At 40.0% G+C, this 24,171-nt stretch overlaps 1 protein-coding gene across 7 annotated transcripts in view; it reads right to left on the minus strand.

The window, feature by feature from the left end:
- Positions 1-24,171, minus strand: part of VTI1A (vesicle transport through interaction with t-SNAREs 1A) — a 348,726-nt gene that overhangs the window by 319,740 nt on the left and 4,815 nt on the right. For all 7 annotated transcript variants that reach the window (XM_030334885.1, XM_030334886.1, XM_030334888.1 and 4 more), the window contains exons 2-3: positions 18,137-18,195; positions 13,782-13,892 (exon numbers count right to left, since the gene is read on the minus strand). In XM_030334885.1, coding sequence (XP_030190745.1) covers positions 13,782-13,892; positions 18,137-18,195 — 170 coding nt within the window. The remainder of the gene's footprint in view (positions 1-13,781; positions 13,893-18,136; positions 18,196-24,171) is intronic.

Genomic DNA, 24,171 nt, shown 5'->3' on the forward strand with positions numbered 1-24,171 from the left:
TTTCAGCTCCCACCCCATTCTTTCTAGTTGTGTATTATCTTGCCTTATATATTTGGGTATATTCTAAAAAAATTTTTTTTAATGTTTATTTTTGAGATGGAGGGAGAGAGAGCACGCGTGTGCGTGTGTGTGTGTGTGTGTGTGAGACAGAGAGAGAGAGAGAGAGAGAGAGAGAAAGTGGGGGAGGGACAGAAAGAGAGGGAGACACAGAATCTGAAGCAGGCTCCAGGCCCTGAGCTGTCAGCACAGAGCCCAACATGGGTCTCGAAGCCATGAACCGTGAGATCATGACCTGAGCTGAAGTCTGGCACTTAACCGACTGAGCCACGCAGATGCCCCTGAGTATATTCTAAACCAAATTATCAGTATAAGACAATGTTCGGAACTTTTAAATTATAAAGCTATTTGGTTGTCTTTAGGCATGCTAATGTCAATTCTTTGTTGATATTAATGACAATATTTAACAGATCCTATGGAATCTTCCCCCTTCCCCTTCTCAATGCTGGTATGTTAGGCCAGTGACATAACAATGCAAAGACAGTGACTTCTAAGAGTTTCTCAGAAATGTCAGGTATTAGAAATTAGGGAAAGAATGGGAAGGAAACCCAAAGTAAATAACTCAACATGTAGTTTTAACTCTAAGTGAAAAACTCAGTACAACTGTAACTCTAATTAGTAATATGATACATGTAATAAAATGATATAAAATAATATATAGTTCCATTATTCTTTTTACCTTTAATTCTGAATCTACAAAGAGAAACTGCTTGTATAGATTAGTTTCTAAGATGTTTTTTACAAAAAATGATGCACTGGAATATAAAAGCAACGCAACTTAGAAGGTCATATCTGAGAGTAAGACGGGAGATTTCAAGTCTCAGTCCTTTGTGTACACAGCAATTACTCTACTGAAGCACTAAGAAAGAACGTTTCATTTTTAGGATATTGAAGAAATCTTATGGCTTTAACATACCTTCAGCTCTAAACTCTTGAATTCTAGGATTGCTGCTCGTGCACAGCAAAGTCACTGACTAAAAATCAGTGCAATGTGCAAAGTCCTTGCACAGTTCTTATTTTCTTTGACATTCATGTTTACCTATTAGGTGGGCAGAACTGATATGATGATGTGAATTTGCAGATACGGAAACGGCAGCACAGGAAGAACATGCCATGTCTGGGGTCTCAGATCTACAATTCCTGGGCTGTTCTCACAATTTCACACTTCCCCTTCTGACGGAGTAGTCCATGACCAAATTTAGCTTGCACACGATATTAGAAAAACATGGGTGGACCATTTCTAACAAATGTCTAACAATATATACATGACTTTTTTGAAGCGTAAATAAAGCTGTCAAATAGGGGCCCTAGATCAGACAGCATTTGAAATGAATAGCACTGAATCATGTCCTTTGTAGAAAAAGAAAAATTTAAGCTTCGCTGAAACTAAATAGAATATAATCTGTAAGATTCTAACCATGGAGATCTTTTCTCCTTCCTAAACTTTATTTTAAAAAGCACATATGTCCATAAGTAAGACAACCCTAGTCTTACTTCAGTTGAAATTTATTTGTAGGCTAGGTTTATATACAAAGATCAAAATAAGAAAACAATAAAACAAAAAAAGCCAGTCATTCAATATGCAGATAGGCAATGTTCCATTGGGAAAAATAAAAAAGTATCAGGTAAAAAATTCAGAAGAGATTCACAAAGGGTACTCTTGTTTTATTTTTTTTTTAATTTTTTTTTAATTTTTTTTTTCAACGTTTTTTATTTATTTTTGGGACAGAGAGAGACAGAGCATGAACGGGGGAGGGGCAGAGAGAGAGGGAGACACAGAGTCGGAAACAGGCTCCAGGCTCCGAGCCATCAGCCCAGAGCCTGACGTGGGGCTCGAACTCACGGACCGCGAGATCGTGACCTGGCTGAAGTCGGACGCTTAACCGACTGCGCCACCCAGGCGCCCCAGGGTACTCTTGTTTTAAAGGATAGAACACATTTTTCAGAAACTCATTTCATTTCTATAATCAGACATTTCTCACCAAGGCCCATGCTCTGCAATGTAACTTTCCAAACCATAAAATCTGACACTCCATTTTAAATGCAATCACAGGTCAAATTCTTCATAACCAATAATATGAATTTCCATTTTCATAGGAGATTTCTATCTAAGTCCTGGACAGAGATAACTTGTTTTAAACCATACTTAACAGAACCAAATAGAGAACAAGAAAATTTGGACATTTCTTTAGAATCTTCTGTGATGGAGACTGACCTACATCGTGGCTTTTGTAAATTTGCAAAGATATGAGGAGCTTCAAGATCCAGTAAAACACACTGAGCATAGAGTCCCATTTCTCGATGGTCCCCGATTTGACCACACTTAAGCATTTCGGAAGGATTCCTAGAAAAGCTTAAAAGCTTCCATGATTTTATGAACTTCTTAAAAGCCAAAAGAGCAATTAGAGTCCACATTTGTTATTTTACTCTTAAATATGATTCTTCCATCTTGGGGAACTAGAACACACAAAGTTAAACAAAACAACCTAAGCAAAAAATGAGACCATCTATTTCCTGGTAGGCTTCCAAGGACTTGGACTCTAGAGAAAAGTCTCTAGTGAAATCTCTTCTAGCCCCACTTTAACATCTTGTACGGGAAAGTTTAAAACAGTTGACATGGCAAAACTCTTCGACTTCTATTACACAGTTTTCAAAACCTTCACCCTAGAGCTCAGTTCTGGCTCGTCTTCATCACAAGCAGCTCTATGCTCCTAAAAGCTATATGCTAAGTCAGAAGTGCCTAATCTGTTTTAAGTTTTGTTCTGAGCCTCGCCAATGTAGAACTAGATAAAAGACAATAAGAATGGCATAAAGAGCAAATGAGGAGTCATGAAAAAGGAAATAAGTAAAAGTCAGGACCAGGATGTGTCGTTTCCAGGTGTTAATTTGCCTCAGTGCAGCAAAGCACAAAATTGACACACTTTGTTCCAATATTTTTGTAACCCTAGGGCTTAAGTAGGAAGCCTTTAGTTCAGTGGGTGGTGTTACATAATGCAATCGTGAGTTTCAAGATCCCTAGAACATACGCTTCAAGAGGGCAATGAACCTGTGGGCAGTGGTCCTGTATTAGAGCCATGATCTTCAGATTTTAGGTTCCTCTAGCATCGTCACTTTAATGCTTGGCACTGACCAGGAGAATGACCAGCAAGTGCTTTGATAAAAAAGCATTTCATTTAAAAATCAATTAGCTATTTCTCTGTCCAAGGAAAGTACACCATACGTGAAAAACGAGAAGGCAAAACCGAAGGCAAAACCAAGAAAAGGCTTGTCTTTTAAACTACATGGTGCTTTTCCCAGAGAAATTCAACAGGGGTTCCATGACTCTCAATAACACAGTCTCTGACGGTATATTTACAGAATATCAGACCATTTTTGACCATGGGACAGTTTATAAGCAACCAGTAAAAAGTTTACTATTTATGAGCGAACAATTTAACATTAAAACAGAGCTGGCTTTTTGACGATGGCAATTAGCTTCTTCATGTTCCAAACACCAAATAACATTTTCCCATTAATTTTTAAACCAATGTGGCTTTAACTTAAAATAAACTGTACATCAAAAGAATGGAAAATAAACAGCCAGGAACACAATTTGACGAATTGGATTTATTTAGTTTATTTATCTAAACAGGGACCATTGGATCTCTTTAATAGGCTGACAGTTGCACTGGGCTGGTTAATAAAACATTCAACAGTGTCTTCAGCCAATATAGAAATGCAAATCCCATCAGAAATATTTTATTCATGAGGCAGTAATTTCAGTTACTACCAGTTCCTTAAAAAAAAAAAAAAAAAAAAAATGGCACTCTGCAAATAAACAGTGCCATCTAGTGACTAACAATGAAGCCAAATTTGCCACAGGTTCATAATTAATCTTTAAAAATCTTACCTGTTTTTATCTTTCCTCTTTATTTCTTAGGTAAGATCAAAGAAGCTAGGCAAAACAAGCAAACAACAGAAAAGTCGATAATAATTTGTTAAGTCATTTAAGAAGGATTATAAGGAGAGACAACTACATTAAAACCAATAAGCTTTATATTCTTTTTTTTTGTTTTAAAGCAATTTAGCACTGTCTCCAGAAAATATATACTTCATCTGCTTAGAAAATTCAAACTACTGGAAACGTCGTATGTCATGACAAGCATTTACTCCTTCTGCCATAAAATGGCACTATAACTTTAATTCCAATGATTTGAAAAAATATATATATTAGTAAGTTTAGGTAGAAAAAAATATTCCAATAAAATTGCAAAGTCCAATCAGAGACCTGACACCAATTTAAAAAATGACTCACACACACAGATAGGTATATGTGTGCCGGTACCCACTTGAACTTTGCCAATGACTACAGTGGAGATGGAAGTTATTATTTGAAGGTCATAAAACTCTACAGAAGCTAAAGGCAATGGTCTAACGCCTAAAACAGTGATCAGGAAGAAAAAGGGACACTGGAAGAAAGTGTCAGAGCTTCCAAAGTGAAGAAAATCTATTAAGGCCAACTTCAAATTCAGTACGTAAGACCAATGATAAAATATTCAATACATACTACTGTTCCATTCAAGTATACATGGTGGGGAGAAGGGTCAAGAACACGAACCTTTTACAGCATCTTGGATTAGGAGACCAGAGTGACACACACACACACACACACACACACACACACACACACACAGATCAGCCCCCAGAAGGCATCACTATGGCTGAAAATAGATGTTTGGTTTCTTCCCTATCCAGTGGGTCCATTTCCTGTGTCAGCCTCTGTATTATTGGAGGCTCTGTGAGTAGAAGATTTACCAAGGTCAATGCCTGGAATGAGAATCCTACAAACAAAGAAGGCCACTTTCCTGATGATTTTTTTTTTTTAACAGTTTCACATAGCAGGGCCTTAGGAACAACTGTCTTAAGCAAATATCTGCAAACAAGGAAAATCATACATGTGCACATAAATTTGGTGTCACTTTCTCCCTTCAAGGCCATTGTCATAGCAAGATAACTAAAATAGTCTTTGGTTTCTGATTAAGAAATACTGAAGATGTAAAATGAGTTCAGTTTGAGACCAGATATGGAGGGCCTTACCAATATTAATATATCTTCTATGGAAGATTAGCTTAGAGAAAGAAATCTCAGTTATATCTAATTTTAGAGTTGTAAAATCTCCATAATGACAGATAACAGTATACTTCTCATATAATTGTGGATTAAATCAGTAATGCATTTAAAGTATTTAGCCCCAGTCTGCTTATTATTTTATTTCTCAAATCACATTCCAACACTGAGAAGACACTGAGAAAGTACAACAAAAATGATCTGATGAGTCACAATAAAAATGTAATTCCAAGCTCTTATTTTAATAAGAGCTATAATATTGTTGAAACCCTTTAACGTGATAATCTGCCTTCTGAGAAATAACTCTGTTGAAATAATCCAGCTCTAATATGTTCATCATGGCACAAGGAATTACAGAGGGAATATGTGGAAACATGTTACAATTCAATAAAGGAGGAACTAGTATCATTGACTGAAATATTATGCGCCCACTAAAATGATTCTGAATTTACAGAATTGAAAAATACCAATGTTAGAATCCTGTGTTGAAAAAAGGTGGAAAAAACGTGAGTTGAGAAACATCATTATTATGTAAAATAAAACAATAAATTATGCAAGGGAAAGGGGAAGGGAAGACTGGGAGAAAACAAATCAAAATGTAAAATGTGGATCTTTTGGGGTTATAGGGATACGGTGATTTTCTTTCTCCTTTTTACTCTTCTTTACTTTCATAATATCCTACAATGAGCAGGTATGATTTTTACAGAAAATCAAACAACAAATACAATTTTTTAAAAATGGTAAGCATGTTTATTAAGTGCATGCAGTGGAGGAAAATTTCTTTTCCGGAACAGTTCTGCCCAATCTGGCTGTCTTATTTCCTTCTAGAATGCACTTATATTCCTGCAAGAAGGATAAGCTGATGCTGTAATTACAACACATTACCACTGACACTATCTAAATCTCTAAAACATGACTTCATGGTTTTCTACAGCTTCCGCAGAATAGAAGTAAAATGTCCCAGGGAGTCATAAGAACAGAAAAGATAAAATGTAAACAGAAGCATCAAGTTCGTGACCTTTCAACAAAAATCAAAATTTAAAAGAGTTCAGCTTTCTCATTTGCACTTCTTAGACTTAAAAAAAAAAAACAGAATACAGCTACTGGCTTCACTCATAAACTCAGATACTCAAGTTGTCCATTCACCTGTTAAAAGAGAGAGTGCAGGTAGTAGCAGTAAAAGCTTCAAGCTGTTCCACAACATCCTTTGAACCCTGACCTAAGGGACCAACTCCGATAGTCTGCAGGTAGTTGGGTTTCTAGGACCATTCAGCCTCACTGCTGAGACTGTCAATAGAAGTGCCATTCTCTGATGTAGACAGCTTTGCACTAGGAGCTGGTCTAACAATCACATCACATAGTCTGCCAAACAGGAAAAGGACAGCATTCGGGCACCAATGACCTGGGATAGAAGTGAACTTGAGACTGGGGCTAAAAAGCTCTACTTCTAACACTCATTACAATCAATTCCTCCACCCCAAATACTGCACGTGCGTGTCCGTCTTAAAGGAAGTTCAGCTTTGTTACAAGAAAAAAAGAAATATGCAACTATACAAATACACCACAAGATGGCGCCAGCACCACAGTACAATATCAGAGATACACAAGGCATTCAACACACCTTGTCCTCCTGTTAACTTTTGGAACCTTTTCCTGGTACATCGTGTATTTGCTCCCTCTTTTTCTACTTTCTGAGACTTAGTCAAACATTTACACAATGTTAGGATTTTTTGTTTGTACACGTTTAGGCGGGTTTTGCTTGATTTTATTTTCTTAAGAAACAATAATCTTAAACTCAAAAAATCCTCAACTACATATTCCCCTCCTTTTGATTGATTCGTTTTCCTGGAATAGCCTGACATGACACTTCTCTAGCGAACCTTACACCAATATTGAAGAAAGAAATTACAAGAACAATTTAAATATTTGAATTCTAATTAAAAAGATTGTTTTCAAATAAAGAGGATATTAAATCGATTTGAAATGAAATGTGAAGTTGGAGATGGGGGGAAATGCAAAGCAACATGGAGGAAACATGTGAAAGTGGGTTTTGCTTATTTGACTCACTCTGGCTTTAATTTTTTTTTTTTTTAATGTTTTATTTACTCTTGAGAGAGGCAGACACAGAGCATGAGCGAGGGAGGGCAGAGAGAGGGAGACACAGAATCCGAAGCAGGCTCCAGGCTCTGAGCTGTCAGCACAGAGCCCGACGCGGGGCTCAAACTCAGAAACTGCGAGATCGTGACCTGAGCCAAAGTCGGACGCTCAACCGACTGAGCCACCCAGGTGCCCCTGATTCTGGCTCTGGCTTTAAACCAGACATTAAGGCAAGTCATTTGGTCTTCCTGGTCCTCCATTTCTTCATCAAAAGATAAGATGACCTGATTTTTAACTCCTCTGGACCTAATATTCCTAACTTACACTGAAACTATGAGAAGCCAAAAGTGAACAAAGGAGGCTAGAAGAGGCCAAATGTCCAGGCTAACAGAGTCAGGCAAGTGAACAGAATCAGCAGGAATAGCAACAGTATAAAAGAGAACACAATGATAACTACTGCCTTCCTTTAACTGCCCACAATTACGCATACAGATTACAACAGGATTATTAAATCTTTTAAGTAGTTACTAATTCAGTTACAAATTAAAATCTATGATATGGGTCACTGTAAACAGCAGACTATTATTTTTATTTTTTATTCTCAGATGCACCTGGCTACCTGCTAGGGACTAATAAACATTAAAAGTACACTGAAGTTTTATGCCAGCCATGACAGAGCAATCAGTACAAGACTAATCCTCCCACTCTAAACAACTATAAAAATGGATGAAACATATGAAGTAACTGTTTTTAAAAACTGGACAACAGGCAGTGTAGAAACTGCTATCCTTTGGAGAAGAGAAACACTTGAAAAGAGTCCCACAGTTGCCATCACTCTCAGCCTGCAGGTACTTTCCAGACTACAGCACGTGGGGGTAGAGCCAAAATGGAGCACAGCATGTCACTGAGCTTAAGAGGCAGATACTGGAGTTTGGGACTGAGATGGAGAGAATTTAGCAGGGTAACAGAGAGGAGGGAGCTACACAGAGAAGGGGCTCCAGAAATCTAAACAGGGGCCTCCTTCTGTCTGTGGCTGAAAATGAACTTGCACACGCAGAGGACAAGATCCCACGAGGTCTTGCAGAGAACAGGTATTGGGGGGCTATGGGCGGAATTGAGAGTCTGGAGGTCACCCAAAGCAGGGAGACAGAATTCTGACCAAACATAAGGTAGAGCATTCACTGATGCTCCAGTCACTCAAGTAGAAGCCAAGAAAGGCCACACCTCAAAAGTAGGTCTACTCTAGACATGTCCTAAAAAACCTTAACAATAAGCCTTGAGAGGATCAATCTGACCTGTTAGTAAGTTACCTGCTTGCCCATATAAAGCTCATCATTCTCTGAGGGGTTCCTGGCTGGCATGAGACCACTGATCTTGGAGTTGTGAGTTCAAGTCCCATGCTGGGAACAGAGCTTACTCTAAATAAAAAGAAAAAAGAAAAGAAAAGAAGAACAGATGAATGAATGAAAGAGAAAGAAAGAAAGAAAGAAAGAAAGAAAGAAAGAAAGAGGAAGAAAGAAAGAGGAAGAAAGAAAGAAAGAAAGAAAGAAAGAAAGAAAGAAAGAAAGAAAAAGAGAGAGAAATCTCTAAAGCATGCATTGTCAGCAGAAGTTATATCATGCCCATGGAGGCAAAAATTAGTTCTTGGGAGGACGAACAATTTACTACATTACAAAGACATGGGGCCCTTCAAAGGGCCATAGTACATGGACAAGTGTACAGATATATAGTATATCTGTAGTATCAAAATTTCATGGGGTAGGAGGAGGAAGGGGCAATTAGGAAAAAAAGTCTAAAAAGATTCCTTAGGGGGGCAATAATGAAAAAAGGTTGAGATGCACTGCTCTAAAGGAAACCAACAAAACCTAGGCGTTTAACAATGTATGATCCACAATACCAAGCATATGATAATACAATTCCTAGACATGTGAAGAAGCAATGGAACAGAACAGAAAGCCTATAAGCTGACCTGGATTTTATTCATCAGGCAATGAGCACTCCATGGGATTTTGTGGAACAGTATGACGTATTCAGATCAGTGTGTTGGAAACATCATTCCAGACTGCTGCAGAGGGTGGTGTAGAGCTAGACAAGAACAGAAGGAGGAAAGGCTACTACAAACATCAAGATGGAGAAACATGAAAGCTTCCAGCAGTGGAGATGAGAGTAGGAGGTATTTAAGTGGCAGGATTGCTAGTTCTCAGTGATCAACTGGAAGCACAAAGTTGCTTGGAGAGGAAGAAATTAACGATAACTCTGAAGTGACTAGTGCTTGTCAAGTTTAAGTGTTTGTGTTTAAGGAACTCTGGGGTAAAGTAAGTAGTGAGAACTATGAATCTCGGGGAGCCTGAGTGGCTCAGTCAGTTAAGCATCCAACTTTAGCTCGGGTCATGATCTCATGGTCTGTGAGTTTGAGCCCCGTGTTGGGCTCTGTGCTGACAGCCCAGACCCCAAAGCCTGCTTCGGATTCTGTGTCTCCCTCTCTTTCCGCCCACCCCTGCTCGTGCTTTGTCTCTGTCTCTCTCAAATATAAATAAACATTAAAAAAATTAAAAGAAAAAAAGAACCATGAATCTAGAGCTATAGAGATCTGGTTAGAAATGCAGGTGGGTAGAGATGCCATCGTGGAAGCCATGGGAGTGGATGATGCTACACAGAGATAGACAGTGCAGTAAGTGGAGAAGAAGCCTGAAGGACCCAGTGTCTAAGGAACAGGCACAGGAAGAAGAGGAGGGGCCAAGGAAAGATAACAAGTAGATAATGAGGGTCGAAGAAAAAAGTATCGGGCTGTCCTCTGCCCTTCCTCATTGGTACAAATGACCCCCCAAAGTCTCAATATTACAAGGGGAAGAACAGATATGATTCATTTGCAGTTAGGAGCAGCTGTGCTCTTTTTTCTTGGGGTTCAATAGTTCTAGGTACATCACCATGAGAAGGTTGTCAAATACCTTTAAGAAGATACTCTTTGTTCCTTTAAAAATAAAAAGCATTAAATATACAAAGAAAGTAAGAATCAAAAGGGAATTACATAAATATCTTCCACACTCATTCAAATCCCTCCTGAGACGTGTGGTGAGGGAAAGTGAGAGAGCTGTAAAGCAGGAGTCAAAGGACCACTCACTTCTCAACGGCCCCCAAGGGCTTCTCTTCAATCCAGAGTAAACGCCAAGGTCTTTACCATGCCTACAGTGCCCTTGTAGGTCTTTCTTCTGCCTCTCCCTGTAAACAAATGTGCCTCTTCCTCTTTCAGTCAAGCCTCAGAGAACACCCCAGCAAAGACAGCCACGACCACTTTGTAGCCACTTTCACCCCTTTACTCACTTCATTGTCATGGACAGTATGTATCACTACCTGGAATTGTGATATCTGCATATTTGTCTATTTGCTTCTTGTCTTCCCCACTAGTACTTACATCCCATGAGAGCAGAAACTTGATCTTACTCACAGCTTTTTCCAAGTACCTAGGACAGTGTCTATAGACAGCAGGGCTTGAGAAAGACGTGGTGAATGGAATCCAGAAACAATTTGAACCTCCTGGTTCTATCATGTGTAAATGGGGAGAGTCCTTCACATCTCCTCTCTCTACTCTTCATACAGTGAAATGTAGTACACATTAAAGCGCTTTATAAACCGTTAAGTCACTAAACAATGGAAGGGGGTGGAGGTAATGGTGAAGGATGCTCCCTAACACAGGAGAAGAAAGTTGTGTGAACAATTATACACATAAACACATGAATTTTTAACGATGGCCGGGAGAATAAATGTTTAGTTCATAGTTACTGGTTCTGTTTCACTTTATAATAGAAAATATGCCTGAGAAATACCTACCCAAGTATATAATATCCAAATACTTAAAGGACTCTACCCAGGATTATATTCTTCAAGAGACAAAAAACACTGAAGATTGAACTGGCTGACTTATAAGCAATGAAAGCAACTTAATTTCTGAAAAAAATTTTAAGAAGAAAAGATTACGACTAAATTCAGTGTTATGGGTTGAGTTGTGTCTACCTCCAGATGTGGAGGTCCTAATCCTCAGTACCTCAGAAAGTGACTGCATTTGGAGAAGAGTTAATTGAGTATAAATGAGATCATTAGGGTGGGCTCTAATCCAATGTGACTGGTTCCTTATAAGAAGAAATGAGAACACAGACACAAAGGGAAGACCGTGTGAAGACCCAGGGAGAAGACGGCTGTCTACAAGCCAAGGAGAGAGGCCTAGGGAGAAACCACACCGGCTGACACCTTGACCTTGGACTCTGAGCCTCCAGAACTGTGAGAAAGTACAGATCTGTTGTTTAAACCATCCAGTCTGTGGCACTGCTTATGGTAGCCCTCACAAACTAATATAGTTCGTTACTTTAGAAACCAAGAGAGAAATCTTTGTAAAGGAGTTTCATAAAGATGAGGTTAGCACACTAAAACAATCCTCATAAATGTTTTACTTTACATTCATCATTTATATTGAAACATTAACTTTAATTAGAGTTGTCTGAGTATAAATTCGAGTGGTCAAATTCTTAAATCAATTTAATTTTCTCACTATATCTCCTATTCTTGCTAAGATAGCCTACCTTTCCCGAAGCAGTCAGAGAAGGTTTTACCTAGCACAGAGCACAGGAGCTAGGCAGCCACATTTCTTTTCTCAGTTTAGGCCCATCATGGATTCTGATTTTTTTTTTCTCTTTTTGTAAATAGAAACACAATTTAAAAGGCAATTGCATCAGAGCCACTGACATAGCCTATCTCAACTCCTCAGGAAAATATCTACTAAAATATAAAATAAACATGCATAACTGCGAATCACCCAATCTTCAGATTCTAGGTGGAATTTCGACTAGGTTTGGTACCACTGTAGTCTAGAAGGCACAGCCTTCATAAGTAAAACACCTAAGGCAGGAGAAGAGGTGGAAAGACCCTTATAAACTCTGGACTTTATGAATTTGAACCCCAGGGTCAGAAGTGAAGTTGATTCACCTGTCAAGACATGACTCCTCTGTCACTTACAGGTGAAGCTCAGATCTTTCTTCATCTGTATCTTTATTTTTCTTAAGCAGTAAACTACACATAAAATATGCCATCTTCATCATTTTTAGGTATACCGTTTAATAGTGTTAAATATATTCACATGTTGAGCAACCCATCTCTAGAACTTGTTATCTTGTAAAACTTAAACTCTATATCCATTAAATAACTGCCCATTTTCCCCACCCCCTCAGGTCCCAGAAACTGCCATTCTACTTTCTGTCTCTTAAATTTGAGTCCTCTAGATACCTCATATAAATGGAATCATATAGTATTTATCTTTTGTGCCTGGCTTGTTTCACTCAGCATAATGTCCTCAAGCATGTCATGTCATGTCACAGCATATGTCAGAACTTCCTCCATTTCTAAGGCTGAGTAATACCCCATTGTACACATGTACCATGTTTTGTTTATTCATTCACCTGTTGCTGGACACTGAGTTGCTTCCATCTTTTGGTGTTGTGAATAATGAGGCTAGAACGTGGATGTACAAATAGCTCTTTGAAACCCTGCTTTTAATTCCTTTGGATAGATGTCCAGAAGTGGAGTTGCTCAGCTGTATCTTTTTATTCACTTATGACTTTCTAGTTACTAACAATTTCAACATTATACGTTTACATTTACATTCTTAAATTTGCTCTAAAGTGGGCAGAGTTGACAGTCGGATGTATAGGAAGAGAAAGCTAAATATTCTCATGGAGCAATTGGTGGAAAGGATCACTTGTACGAATTATCAGCTGAATTCCTTTTGTCCTTTTGATTGGAAAAGTGTAATGTATCCTTTTAAGACTCTAATAAAGTCTATGGTACCCAACCCAGGAAAAGACTGCACAGCGAAATGGATATCCAAAAATACCTATATAATTTCAGGACATTCATGAGTCCCTGAAGTCCATCTGTGAACACGGCATCTTAAAGCCTGCAGACTATGAAAAGGCCCAAAATTCAGCTTCAAAATTCTAACAAATGCTAAGTAGAAATAAATACTGTCTAAACTCAGAGGACCACAGGTTTTGGATCTACTTGTGAGTCGTGAATCCAGCATCCCTCATATTCTGTCATTAGCTAGCTCTTTAAGCATAAAAAAAATTTTTTTTTAATGTTTACTTTTTTAAGAGAGAGAGACAGAGACAGAGACAGAGACAGAGACAGAGTGCAAGCAGGGGAGGGGCAGAGAGAGAGGGAGACACAGAATCCGAATCAGGCTCCAGGCTCCGAGCTGTCAGCACAGAGCCTAACGCGGGGCTCGAATCCATGAACCATGAGATCATGACCTGAGCCAAAGTCGGACGCTTAACCGACTGAGCCACCCAGGCGCCCCAAGCATTTTTAGACCCCTAAGTTATCAACAGCGAAAGCTGTGCTTGTCTCCGGCACAAGCTCCTAGAGACGATGAGCATCATGCTAACTGAGGTGTGTGGAGGAAACAATAAAAAATACAGGTGAAAATTCAGTTAAAGATTAGTAAATATGACAGAGGGTAGAATCTGACTCACAAAATCTGTTTCAAGTTTGCCCATTTCTTGCTTGTAGCTTCGCATCCTGTTGCTGTACATTCCTCGACTTTGGGGTGGGATCTCTCGGACTTCCAGATCCATCTGTTCAAGCTGGAAGGGTGAGAAGAACACATGACTTATACCATAGGCTTGCACTTTATTTGGCCAGACATCTAGAGTTGAAATGATTTAGTCCCAATTCCTCATTTTCCACTGGAGGAGCCGGGCTGAGGGAGCTAGCTGCCCATGATCAAGTAACAATGGGAATGCTTCTGTGCTTAACTTTTGTTTAGGTCAACGAATAGTTACTGAGTTAGTGACACACAGAGTGACAAAGCACTCACTTTGCCAAGAATGTTTTTTAGAACATATGCATGAATCCAAATATCCTCAATAATAACAATTTTAATACCTTCGGTGTGTCCTATCATTCAATCCAACCCAACCTGGTTGGTCTTTTGACCCCAAACTACCAGGACTGTGGGAACCTAAAACAAACCATTATTTCTACCCTTTCTATAAAAGGCCAGCCCAGACTTAGTCATTTGGTGAAAATTCTTCTGGAAACTCTTTTCTGATTAGGGAAATCACATGCCAACCAATATGTGATCTCAGCCTCCAGCCGGACTCCTACTTTATAACCATGTTGATAATAGAGTTAAATGGATACAGTAATATGCTAAATTACACAAAGCTCACTGAAATTACAGCAGCATACTTTTCAATAATCTGTCACTAATAACACTTTGTAAACAACACGCGAGCATGTAAAGAGAGGTGATACAGAAACAGGGTGATGATTAAGAACACAGGCTTTTGATTCAGATGCCGGTGTCGACATCATAGGCTCCACTATTTACTAGTCATGTACCTTTGGACCGGTTTGTTAAGTTATCTGGGCCTTACTTTCTCATTTCTATAAATAGTATGTCTTCTGTAGGACAGCTGTGAAGATTATAAGGCATAATTCTCATAATGTGCTTACAACAGTGTCTCTTGCTTGATAATCGCCAGATTAATGTGAAGAATCGTAGAGGTGATTACTGATGAAGAAGAAGAAATAGAGCAAGTACAACACAAGGTATCAGAGGTAGCTTCTTTATACTTGGCATTAAAAAACAAAAACCAACAACAGCAGCAAATTGGCTCCAGCCATGTCTAATAAACTCATATCCAAAAACGCTGCTATATATTTTACCTTTTCAAGTATTCTAGGGGCGCCTGAGTGGCTCAGTCGGTTAAGCGTCCGACTTCAGCTCAGGTCATGACCTCACGGTCCATGGGTTCGAGCCCCACATCGGGATCTGTGCTGACAGCTCAGAGCCTGGAGCCTGCTTCGGATTCTGTGTCTCCCTCTCTCTCTGCCCCTCCCCTGCTTGCATTCTGTCTGTCTCTCTTTCAAAAATACATAAACATTAAAAAAATTAAAAAAAAATAAAGTATTCTAATGAGTTATTTCCCTAACTACTATAAGCTTATCACTTATATACCCCTTACTCGTCCAGCATTAGGGACTGAATAATAGCAGCACTCAGATACCCAGAATACCATGTTTCAATTCACAGGCCTTAATTTTTATTAGAAAGAAAGAAAGAAAGAAAGAAAGAAAGAAAGAAAGAAAGAAAGAAAGAAAGAAAGAAAAGAGAGAGAGACATAGTTTTAATTAGGGTTGACTTAAGTGGTGACCACTTAAATTATTACCATATCTCTACATAAATGTGAAGCACCAATAAATTAAATAGTTACTCAGCAAGGCAATTATTTCACTTCTCTGAAATCATTATTAAGTCCTTAGTGCTTACAGGGTGAGCAGAATCATCCAAGTAACTGCCAAAGTACATGTAAGTGAACATCCGAGAGTTGACTTCACTTTTGTTTAAGGCATTTTATAAAGACACTGGAAATGAAATTAAAAGGAGGCAAGAAAGAAAAAATGGAAACACACAGCAAGCACTTCAAATGACACCAGCAATAAGGCTAACGTGAGCTTGGCTTCATGTTGTCACAACATTCACGTGGCCAACATAAAGCGGGAGACATGGTAAACCCAAGACTAGCAGTGTCCAAGAGATTAACACAAACTGATTGTTCAGCAGAAACACAAGTAATCCTGATAAGCAAAATCAAAAACAAGTGTTTCTGCAAGGGCCCTCATCCAAAGGAGAGAGTGTAATACACTGAGAGTATCCTTAACAAGGTTGTCATCAGAGTTAAATAAATTCGCTGTCTGATCATTTTCAACAAAGAGAAAGACATATCTTAGACAGAATTCTTTATGTTAGTTATAAGCTCCATGAGGTACAACCATGTTTTATACTTCTTGGTACAGTAAAATCTTGGCTCTTAGGAAACCAGCTTTCTAACATCATTAAGTAACTCGATGGCTCCAAAAGAAGGTCAACAAACCAAAACACAGTTTTTGATGCCAAAGAACTGCTCCTAAGAACTCAACACTATAAGCCGTCAACTCAGGATCCAAACAACTGACTACTTGTACAGTTCCATTCAGAATGCGCTTGCCAGCTGGAAGGCAGGACAGTCCTGACTCGCAGCTACGCTGTGTAGAAGGTCAGTCTTGTTACACGAAGGCCAGGAAGCATGAGAGAAAGAGTCGAATATAAAAAGAAAAGAAAGTACGGGGAAAAGCATTTGAGAAAAGGGGGCAACTTTCAAAACTGAGGCAGACATTCGAAGCTGGAGTTGGATGCAAAGCTGCCACTGTAGAGGCAGTGACAGCACAGCAGAGATGAGAAGTTGATCTTGCAGGGTCCGGAGAGCATCCGACACTCTGATGGCTAGAAAAGAGCCAGCGACAGAGAAGACAAAGTAGCGGCTGTGCAACTCGCTGCCTCCGCGCTCAAAGTCACGGAGCAAAGGTCTGCTGTGCAGTGGGGAATGACAGCCACCTATTTCTTCAGACCATCTAAAACAGTAGCCCCTTGTGTATGACCCTGTCAAGAAAAGTAACTCAGTTGAATAACTCTGGAAAGGCTCCATGCTTTAGCTGGCCCCTATAGACCCTTCTTAGAGATCCATAATGCCTCTTAGCCTACTTACGGGTCCAAGAGGATTCTGCAGAAAAACAACAACTAAAAAAGATGCCACCCTCCAACTCTATTTAAGCCAGCTAGTTTCCCAAACTTATTTGAACTGGCAACAGCAGTCACCAGAAACACACTTGGGGAAACTGTTGTAAGGATATTAGCAAGCGGGTACCGAAGGAACACCAGGCAGTGCCCTTCAGTATGTAGGGAAGCAACACTCTCATTTAGGACCCCATTGTGGCCACAAGCAGAGTCGCGCTTGTAAAGCTTGGCTTTAAAAACCCAAACTGGGAAACAACACCTTTTCAAACTTTTTGTTCCTTGATGTGCAAATATATTTATATCAAAAAGTAGGAGATAAGCCAGAGCCCTGGGTATAGCCTGTTTAAATACAAGCTCTTACCCCACCACTTGTGGCATAGGACCTCAAAGTTACATAATCTTTCGGGGCCTCAGTTTCCCCACCTACAGAACGGGAGCAATAATGGCACTGAGAATCACTCCTCGGTGGGTCTCTCACATTCCCACGTGTCTTGCTGGGCACGTCAGGAATACAAGGCCCTGACTGCTCCTTTCAAGCCATTTCTCAGGGTTGTATTTATAGGGAACAGCCCTGGGGGAGGAAATAATGGGCCCCTCCGGGACAAACAGCAGCCTTGCTCACAGGCTGCTACAAAGCAAGGCATTTCCCAGGCTCCAGGTTCCTTTCCCGGAAGGTATTCTGCTGTGGGCAGACGTTCTTCCAGGCAAACCCGCGTCACTCCTGTGGGAACTGGGGCTCAGGGAACTGAGGCAATTGTGCTGAGACTCGGGTGGCACCTTTTGCTGTATTAAGTTCTTTTGCCTCTGACCGAGGAATCTCATGTCTTCCACCAGCATCCATGACACTATCGCAAACTTAGCTGTCACAAAGCAACAGGGGAACATCTCAGGTCCTTAACACTTTTTGACAGACAGCCTTTGTCTCACAGCGCTTGTGTGAACATTAAATATGATAAAGCAAGTAATGTGTTTAACCCAGTGCCTGGTACTGAGTATGCCTTTAACAAGCATTAGCTATTTATACCTATTAGGAAACGTATTATGAAGGAAAATAAAGGGGAGTCACTTAATGCGTCACCTTCATTAAGAAGAATACAATCCCAAGAGACTATTAAATTCTCTTCAATGGAAAAACTGATGACTTCGGAATTATAAACTGCTAATCGGAAATGTGTCACGTTTCTACAGTGTACAAAGCAGACTAGAGGAAGGCATCGGCATAAACGGCTCTGGGTTGATGTGAAAACATATCACTGAGTCTGCACATACCAATTCTTTCGCTTCTTCGAGCTGTTTCTCCACGTGGCCAACCATCTGCTTCTTCTCATCTGAAACAAACAAGAATACCAAGGAATTGCTAAGGATACACATAAACTTTAAATTGTATTAACCCATGAGTTAAATGGGTGATGAGTTAAGGAGGGCACTTGTGGTGGTGAGCACTGGGTGCTGTATGTAAGTGATGAATCACAAAATTCTCTACATGAAACTAATATTACACTGTATGCTAATTAACTGGAATTTAAATAAAACTTGAAAAAAAGGTACATTAAAAAAAACAAACAATTCCTAAAACTGGGTGTGATCTTACAATCCTTTAAAAGATCATACTTGTAGGCAGCATGGGTGGCTCAGATGGTTAAGCGTCCGACTTCAGCTCAGGTCACGATCTCACGGTTCGTGAGTTTGAGCCCCGCATCAGGCTCTGTGCTGACAGCTCAGAGCCTGGAGCCTGCTTTGGATTCTGCGTCTCCCTCCCTCTCTGCCCCTCCCCTGCTCGCACTCTGTGTTCTCTCAAAAATAAATACACATTAAAAAAAATTTAAAAGTTAGTACTTTCATTACGTATTGACTGTAATGGAAGAAATATTTGAAGTCAGAACTATTGATTCTTTTACTTTTTTAAATTGTTTTTTAACATGTATTTATTTTCAAGAGACAGAGACAGAGTGCGAGTGGGGGAGGGGCAGAGAGAGAGGGAGACGCCAAATCTGAAGCAGGCTCCAGCCTCTGAGCTGTCAGCACAGAGCCCGACGTGGGGCTTGAACCCACCAACAGTGAGATCATGACCTGAAGTCGGACACTTAACCAACTGAGCCACCCAGGTGCCCCAAGAACTATTGATTCTAAACCCAAAGTCATTATTTACTTGCTGGTTGTGGGATCCTAGATAAGAGTTTTTTTTTTTTTTTTTCTGAGACTCAGTTTGTACTGTCTAAAATGGAAATTTTAGGACTGGATTCTTTTTAGCTCACAAGGCTGATGCAAGTAAACTTACTTTTAAATTACGAAGTGCTAAGTCTCTGGATGTAGTTTATTCAAACTTCACCACCATCAAGTTATAATTCAACTATACTTCCCTTTTCTGAGAGACATGTCCTAGCAGATATTTTCAGAAAACTTCTCCCTGCCCCCATTCCAAAACAATCAGTCCATTTATTCAGAGACGGAACCTAAGTTTTGTGCCAAGCGAATTTACTGAACAATTTACAGTTTCGTGTCTAACACCCTTCTTTTCTCAGGCAGTAACCTCACTCTTTTGAGGCTTTCCTCTTCACCAAGCAGGTCAATGGGAGATTCTATCTCCTTCTATGATCCTGCCCCTTTGATCACAGTGACCTAGCAAAGGATGGGCTTCTCACCCTAGTTGGACCAATCCCAGTAGCTCAATCCCTCTTGCCACACTCTTCTGGGGGGTGGAAGTGGAGTAGGGATATAACTCAAGCAGACCAATCAAAGTCCTACAGCAATAGCAAAATCTTTTCCTCTCTCTTGGTGGAGTTATGACAACATAAGTCTAGAAGCTGTTGGCATCCATTGTTTGAGCTACAAGAAGCAAGTTACTTTGCAGTGGTTGAGAATGAAGTCTATATTTAGAAACAAAGCTGAGGGATAGGTAGTAGGTAGGTACGTAGATTTAGTTAATTAGTTTCTGGTTCCAGATAACTCTGACACAGGTTTTGCTTGACTTTATCATGATTTGTTTTCTTGAATTAACAGATTTCTTTTTTTGTTTTTAATGTTTAATCTTTGAGAGAGAGAGAAAGCACGCACATGCACACGAGCGGACAAGGGGGCAGAAGGGGGCGGGTGGTGGAGAGAGGATCTGAAGCAGGCTCTGTGCTGACAGCAGACAGCCCAATGCAGGGCTTGAACTCATGATGAACCATGAGATCATGACCTGAGCCAAAACCAAGAGTCAGACGCTTAACTGATTGGGCCATCCAGCTGTCCCTTCTTTTCTTTATTTAAAGTTAGGTTTTTGTGAACCTAATGACTATTGACTAATACAAGAAACTAGAGAAATCATGAAGCTTGAAATGGGTACATTTAGTGGCTGACTAGCCCTTCAGAAGGATCGTCAACACTAAGTGGGGAATGTTCAGTAGAAGTTATCATTTTACTAGAATAATGAGGTTCTGCTAATCCCAACCCCTTCCCTTTGATCCCCCTAAACTACGGGGCTAGCTATCACGTACGTTTTGTATACACTCCAAACATTTCACCCTAAGAAAAATGCACATTTGAAATTAAAATTTTGTTTGATTTTGCTTCTTTGAAAAAGTTAAGCCTACATATGGCCAGGTTAAAATTTTAGTACATGACCCCAAATCTATTTCCTTCTGGCACATACGAATCTTCCCAATATCTCCATAAGTTATAATAGAACCACACTGTATTTTTGTGATAGAACAGAACATGAAATAAGACAAGCCCATCCTGGACCAAGAGTGAGATTATGAATTTATGGTTCAGAAGGAACATCTTGTTTTCTTTAAGGTGCTAAGTCCATGCATAAGTCCATGCTTATTAGTCCAGAACTAATAAGCAACAGTTTTTCTCACAAAACAAAACAAAACCAGAAGCCTTCCTTGTCCTGTATTTCCCTTTGCTAATGTCTCTCTCTTACACCCACAGTCACAATTGGCCTTCCTCATCTCCCATTTCCTCCCTATCATCTTGCTCTCATCCCCCACCATTCTACTGAAGTGACTCTTAAGTCTGATGACCTTTCCTTTGCTCAAACAAATGGGACACTCTCTGGTCCTATGTTTCCTTAATCTTGTGGCATCGGACCTCCTGCTCCTCCCATCCTGTCACTTTTTCATCTCCTGGCTTCCACAACACTCTGATTCTGTGATCCTCCTACAGGCTCACTTCTGTCTCCGTGTCCTCTGCCGGCATCCATTCCCTCCATTTATCCTTTAAGTGTTGGTGTTCCTTGGAGTTCAGTCTTTGCTTTTCTTCTCTTATGACTATTGCCTATGTCCCTGGACAATTTCATCCCACTACCATTTTTAAGCTGCCATATTACACATTTATGATCCCAAATCTTTATCTCTAATCCTGATATATTTCCAGGACCCAAGACCTTTAATCCCAATGGCTATGCCCACCTCCACTGTGACTACCTGGCAAACTGCTATTCAAAACTCACTTCAGAAATCACCACCTCTTCAAAGCCTTTCCTAACCCAACAAAAAAGTTAGTCACTCTCCCTTACAGAAACACCTAGAACTCTTACCTGAGTCCAATAATTTATCTATCACACTTACCATCTCCTAGGTTGGGGGCTTTGGGAATACAGGATTCATGTCTTGATTATCTTTATAGTCCTAAAATCTAGCACTGAGACTGTCATATGATCAGTTCTTGAAAAATGATGATTAATTGAATAAATAATGCAGGATGGTGTAAACATTGACAAAAGAAGCGAGGCTACCAACCACCCTGGTTTCCCTGCCTTCATACTTGCTCCTCTCTACCATTTAATCTCCCCAAAACCTGGCTATGATTCCATCACTTGAGCCTAGCAGACAAGGTGTTCCACATTCCAGATCCAAGCAACCTGTCCAACTTTATTTCCAACTACTAGCTCTCTAGTATGTACTCTACATGCTAAGCAGACAATTGATTTTTACCCAAACACATCTCTCTCTTATTTTTGTTCCCCGCTCCAAACCTTTGTTTAAGCTACCATTTAGGACTCTGTGGCTGAATCTAAAAGAATTGAGTCTGGCTAATAACCTAAGCCAAACAAGGGAATTTATTAGAAAGACAGCTATTAGAATTAGAAGCGGGAAATCTTATTAGAACACACTGGAGTAGTGACTCATAGAGTCAATGGTAAACATGAGCCCCCAAGCTCGGAAAGGACAGTTCCCGGGGTGGCTCGAGTACCAAGGGAGCAGGAACTCACTGACAGTCTCTGCAAAGGGAGGGTCTCGAACAGCGAGGCCAACTCTCTTCTCTGCTCACGATTCGAATCCCAGCAAACATTCTAGGAATGCACTCACGTGGGTAATGTGTTCACCTCTTGATCTGGATAGGTGGCCTGTCAGTTCCACCAAGACTGGGTTGAGGTAGTTCCTCAATGGAAAATTGAGGTGCTGCTATCAGAAGATAGAATGGAGGATTCTGGGCACCCCAAAAACAACAGATACCCACTGCGCCCACTTTTTGCAACCTCTTTGAATATACCCTTTCCCCATTTTTTGTCTGCTAAATCCCACCTATCCTTCCAGGTGATTTCCTGGGACCGATGTTATCCCCTCTGAATTCCCAGACCTCTGTGCTCTGCTGTAGTGGCTCTGATGGTCATTAGAAACTGGTGTAGTTGTCTCTTCACCCTCATTTCCAGCTCCTTGGAGGCAGAGACCACTCTTCACACGTCTTTGTCCTAATCCTGTATTTCTCACATCTTTAAGAAAAGAATGAAAAGGTGATGATTTAGGAGGAAAGCATGAATGAGGAAGAAAGGAAGATGAATCAGGTGACCTTGGAAATATCTACCAACATTAAGTTTTGGCAACCTTCTAGCACAATTCATACGTATTCCCAAGAAAGCTTCATGCTTTCCACGCCAAATGGCATCCCCTTTACAAATGGCATGTTCCTAAGATTCAGAACTTCATAACTAACAGCTATCATCAGTTTCACAGGGTTGTGTGTTGAACATTATCACAGCCAACCCTCAAAACAACCCTTTGGAGATACTGGCATTATCCCATTCTCAGGCAAGCAAACAAATTCAGAGTGATTGAAGAATTTCTCCAAAGTTAAACGGCTAGTAAGTTGCAGAGTTGGAACTCCAACAAGGTCTGCTGTCCAGAACTGAGTCTTCACCACTGATACCCTACATAAAATGCACTATACGAACAAATGTCATCACCTTTTTTGTATATTGGCTTGATGAATGCTGATATACACCTAAGTCTTTGCATAGCATGACCTTCCCTTGCCCACTCGATATTAGCACAAGTGCCTCATGCTTGTGTTCCACACAAACCTACATAGTGTGATTTTTTTTTTTTGCCAGTAATAAAAGAAGGTCTTCGCGAGCCTTGCACACCCCCTATAAAGTAGTGCAAGTGTCAGAGAGAACTTGATTTCAGTTGCTGCTACCTGTCTTTGTGCAATGCAGGTATTTTTAGAGAAAACAGCAGTGGAAATTACGTACTGGGAAATGCGGAGTGAAACTACTAACAGAGGAACTTTTTATATTAGAGAACTTAAAAATGGATATGTTACTAATGCTACACGATGTAGCATGGTGGAGAATGGTCACTAGTGAAACAAAGCCATTCTAGAATGATCCATGTAATAACAGATTAGAGTTGGAGACAGCAATACGAACTCGTGTTTAACTTACCATAGATGGTTACACATAACCATGTATGGTATGTATACATGTGATTCACTGTACACACATGCATTTCCTTGTCTTTCAGCTGAGGGACCAGAAGCAATAAAACCCCAGGAGCTATGGGCATACCTAGTGTCCAGATCTTGGTTGCTAACACCATTTCTCAATAAAAGGAAGTTGGATTCCTTGTAGAAATGGCTGATCTAGGACTGGTATGGGAAAAGCACAAGATGATGTTGGAGTACCCTGGAGAGTAAGTGCTAAAAAGGAAAAACCAAAAACCAAACCTGCAATAATAGGGTATATGAAGAGTACACAGAAGCCAGCTGAAGGGGCTTCCCATGGTCAAAGCTGGAACAATGTGAGCAACAAAATAAAGTAGTGTTGGAATACAAGAGAAGAAAAAAATAAAATCATGAATCTGTGGATATAAATGACGGAATAAGCAAATGGAGAAGAACAGACAAAATCTCCCCTGCAGAGAATCCCAAATGATTAACACAGATGCTAAGCCTTCAAGGAGGTGGAGTCTGACGCCCAACTCCTGAGGTGTGGGCTATGCATATGGTTTCCTTCCAAAGAATATGGAAAAGAGGAGAAAGAGTAACTTTACAGTGGAGAAACCTGACAAACACTACCTCAGCCAGGTGATCAAAGT

Source organism: Lynx canadensis, chromosome D2 (genome assembly GCF_007474595.2).
Source record: "Lynx canadensis isolate LIC74 chromosome D2, mLynCan4.pri.v2, whole genome shotgun sequence".
Lineage (NCBI taxonomy): Eukaryota > Metazoa > Chordata > Mammalia > Carnivora > Felidae > Lynx > Lynx canadensis.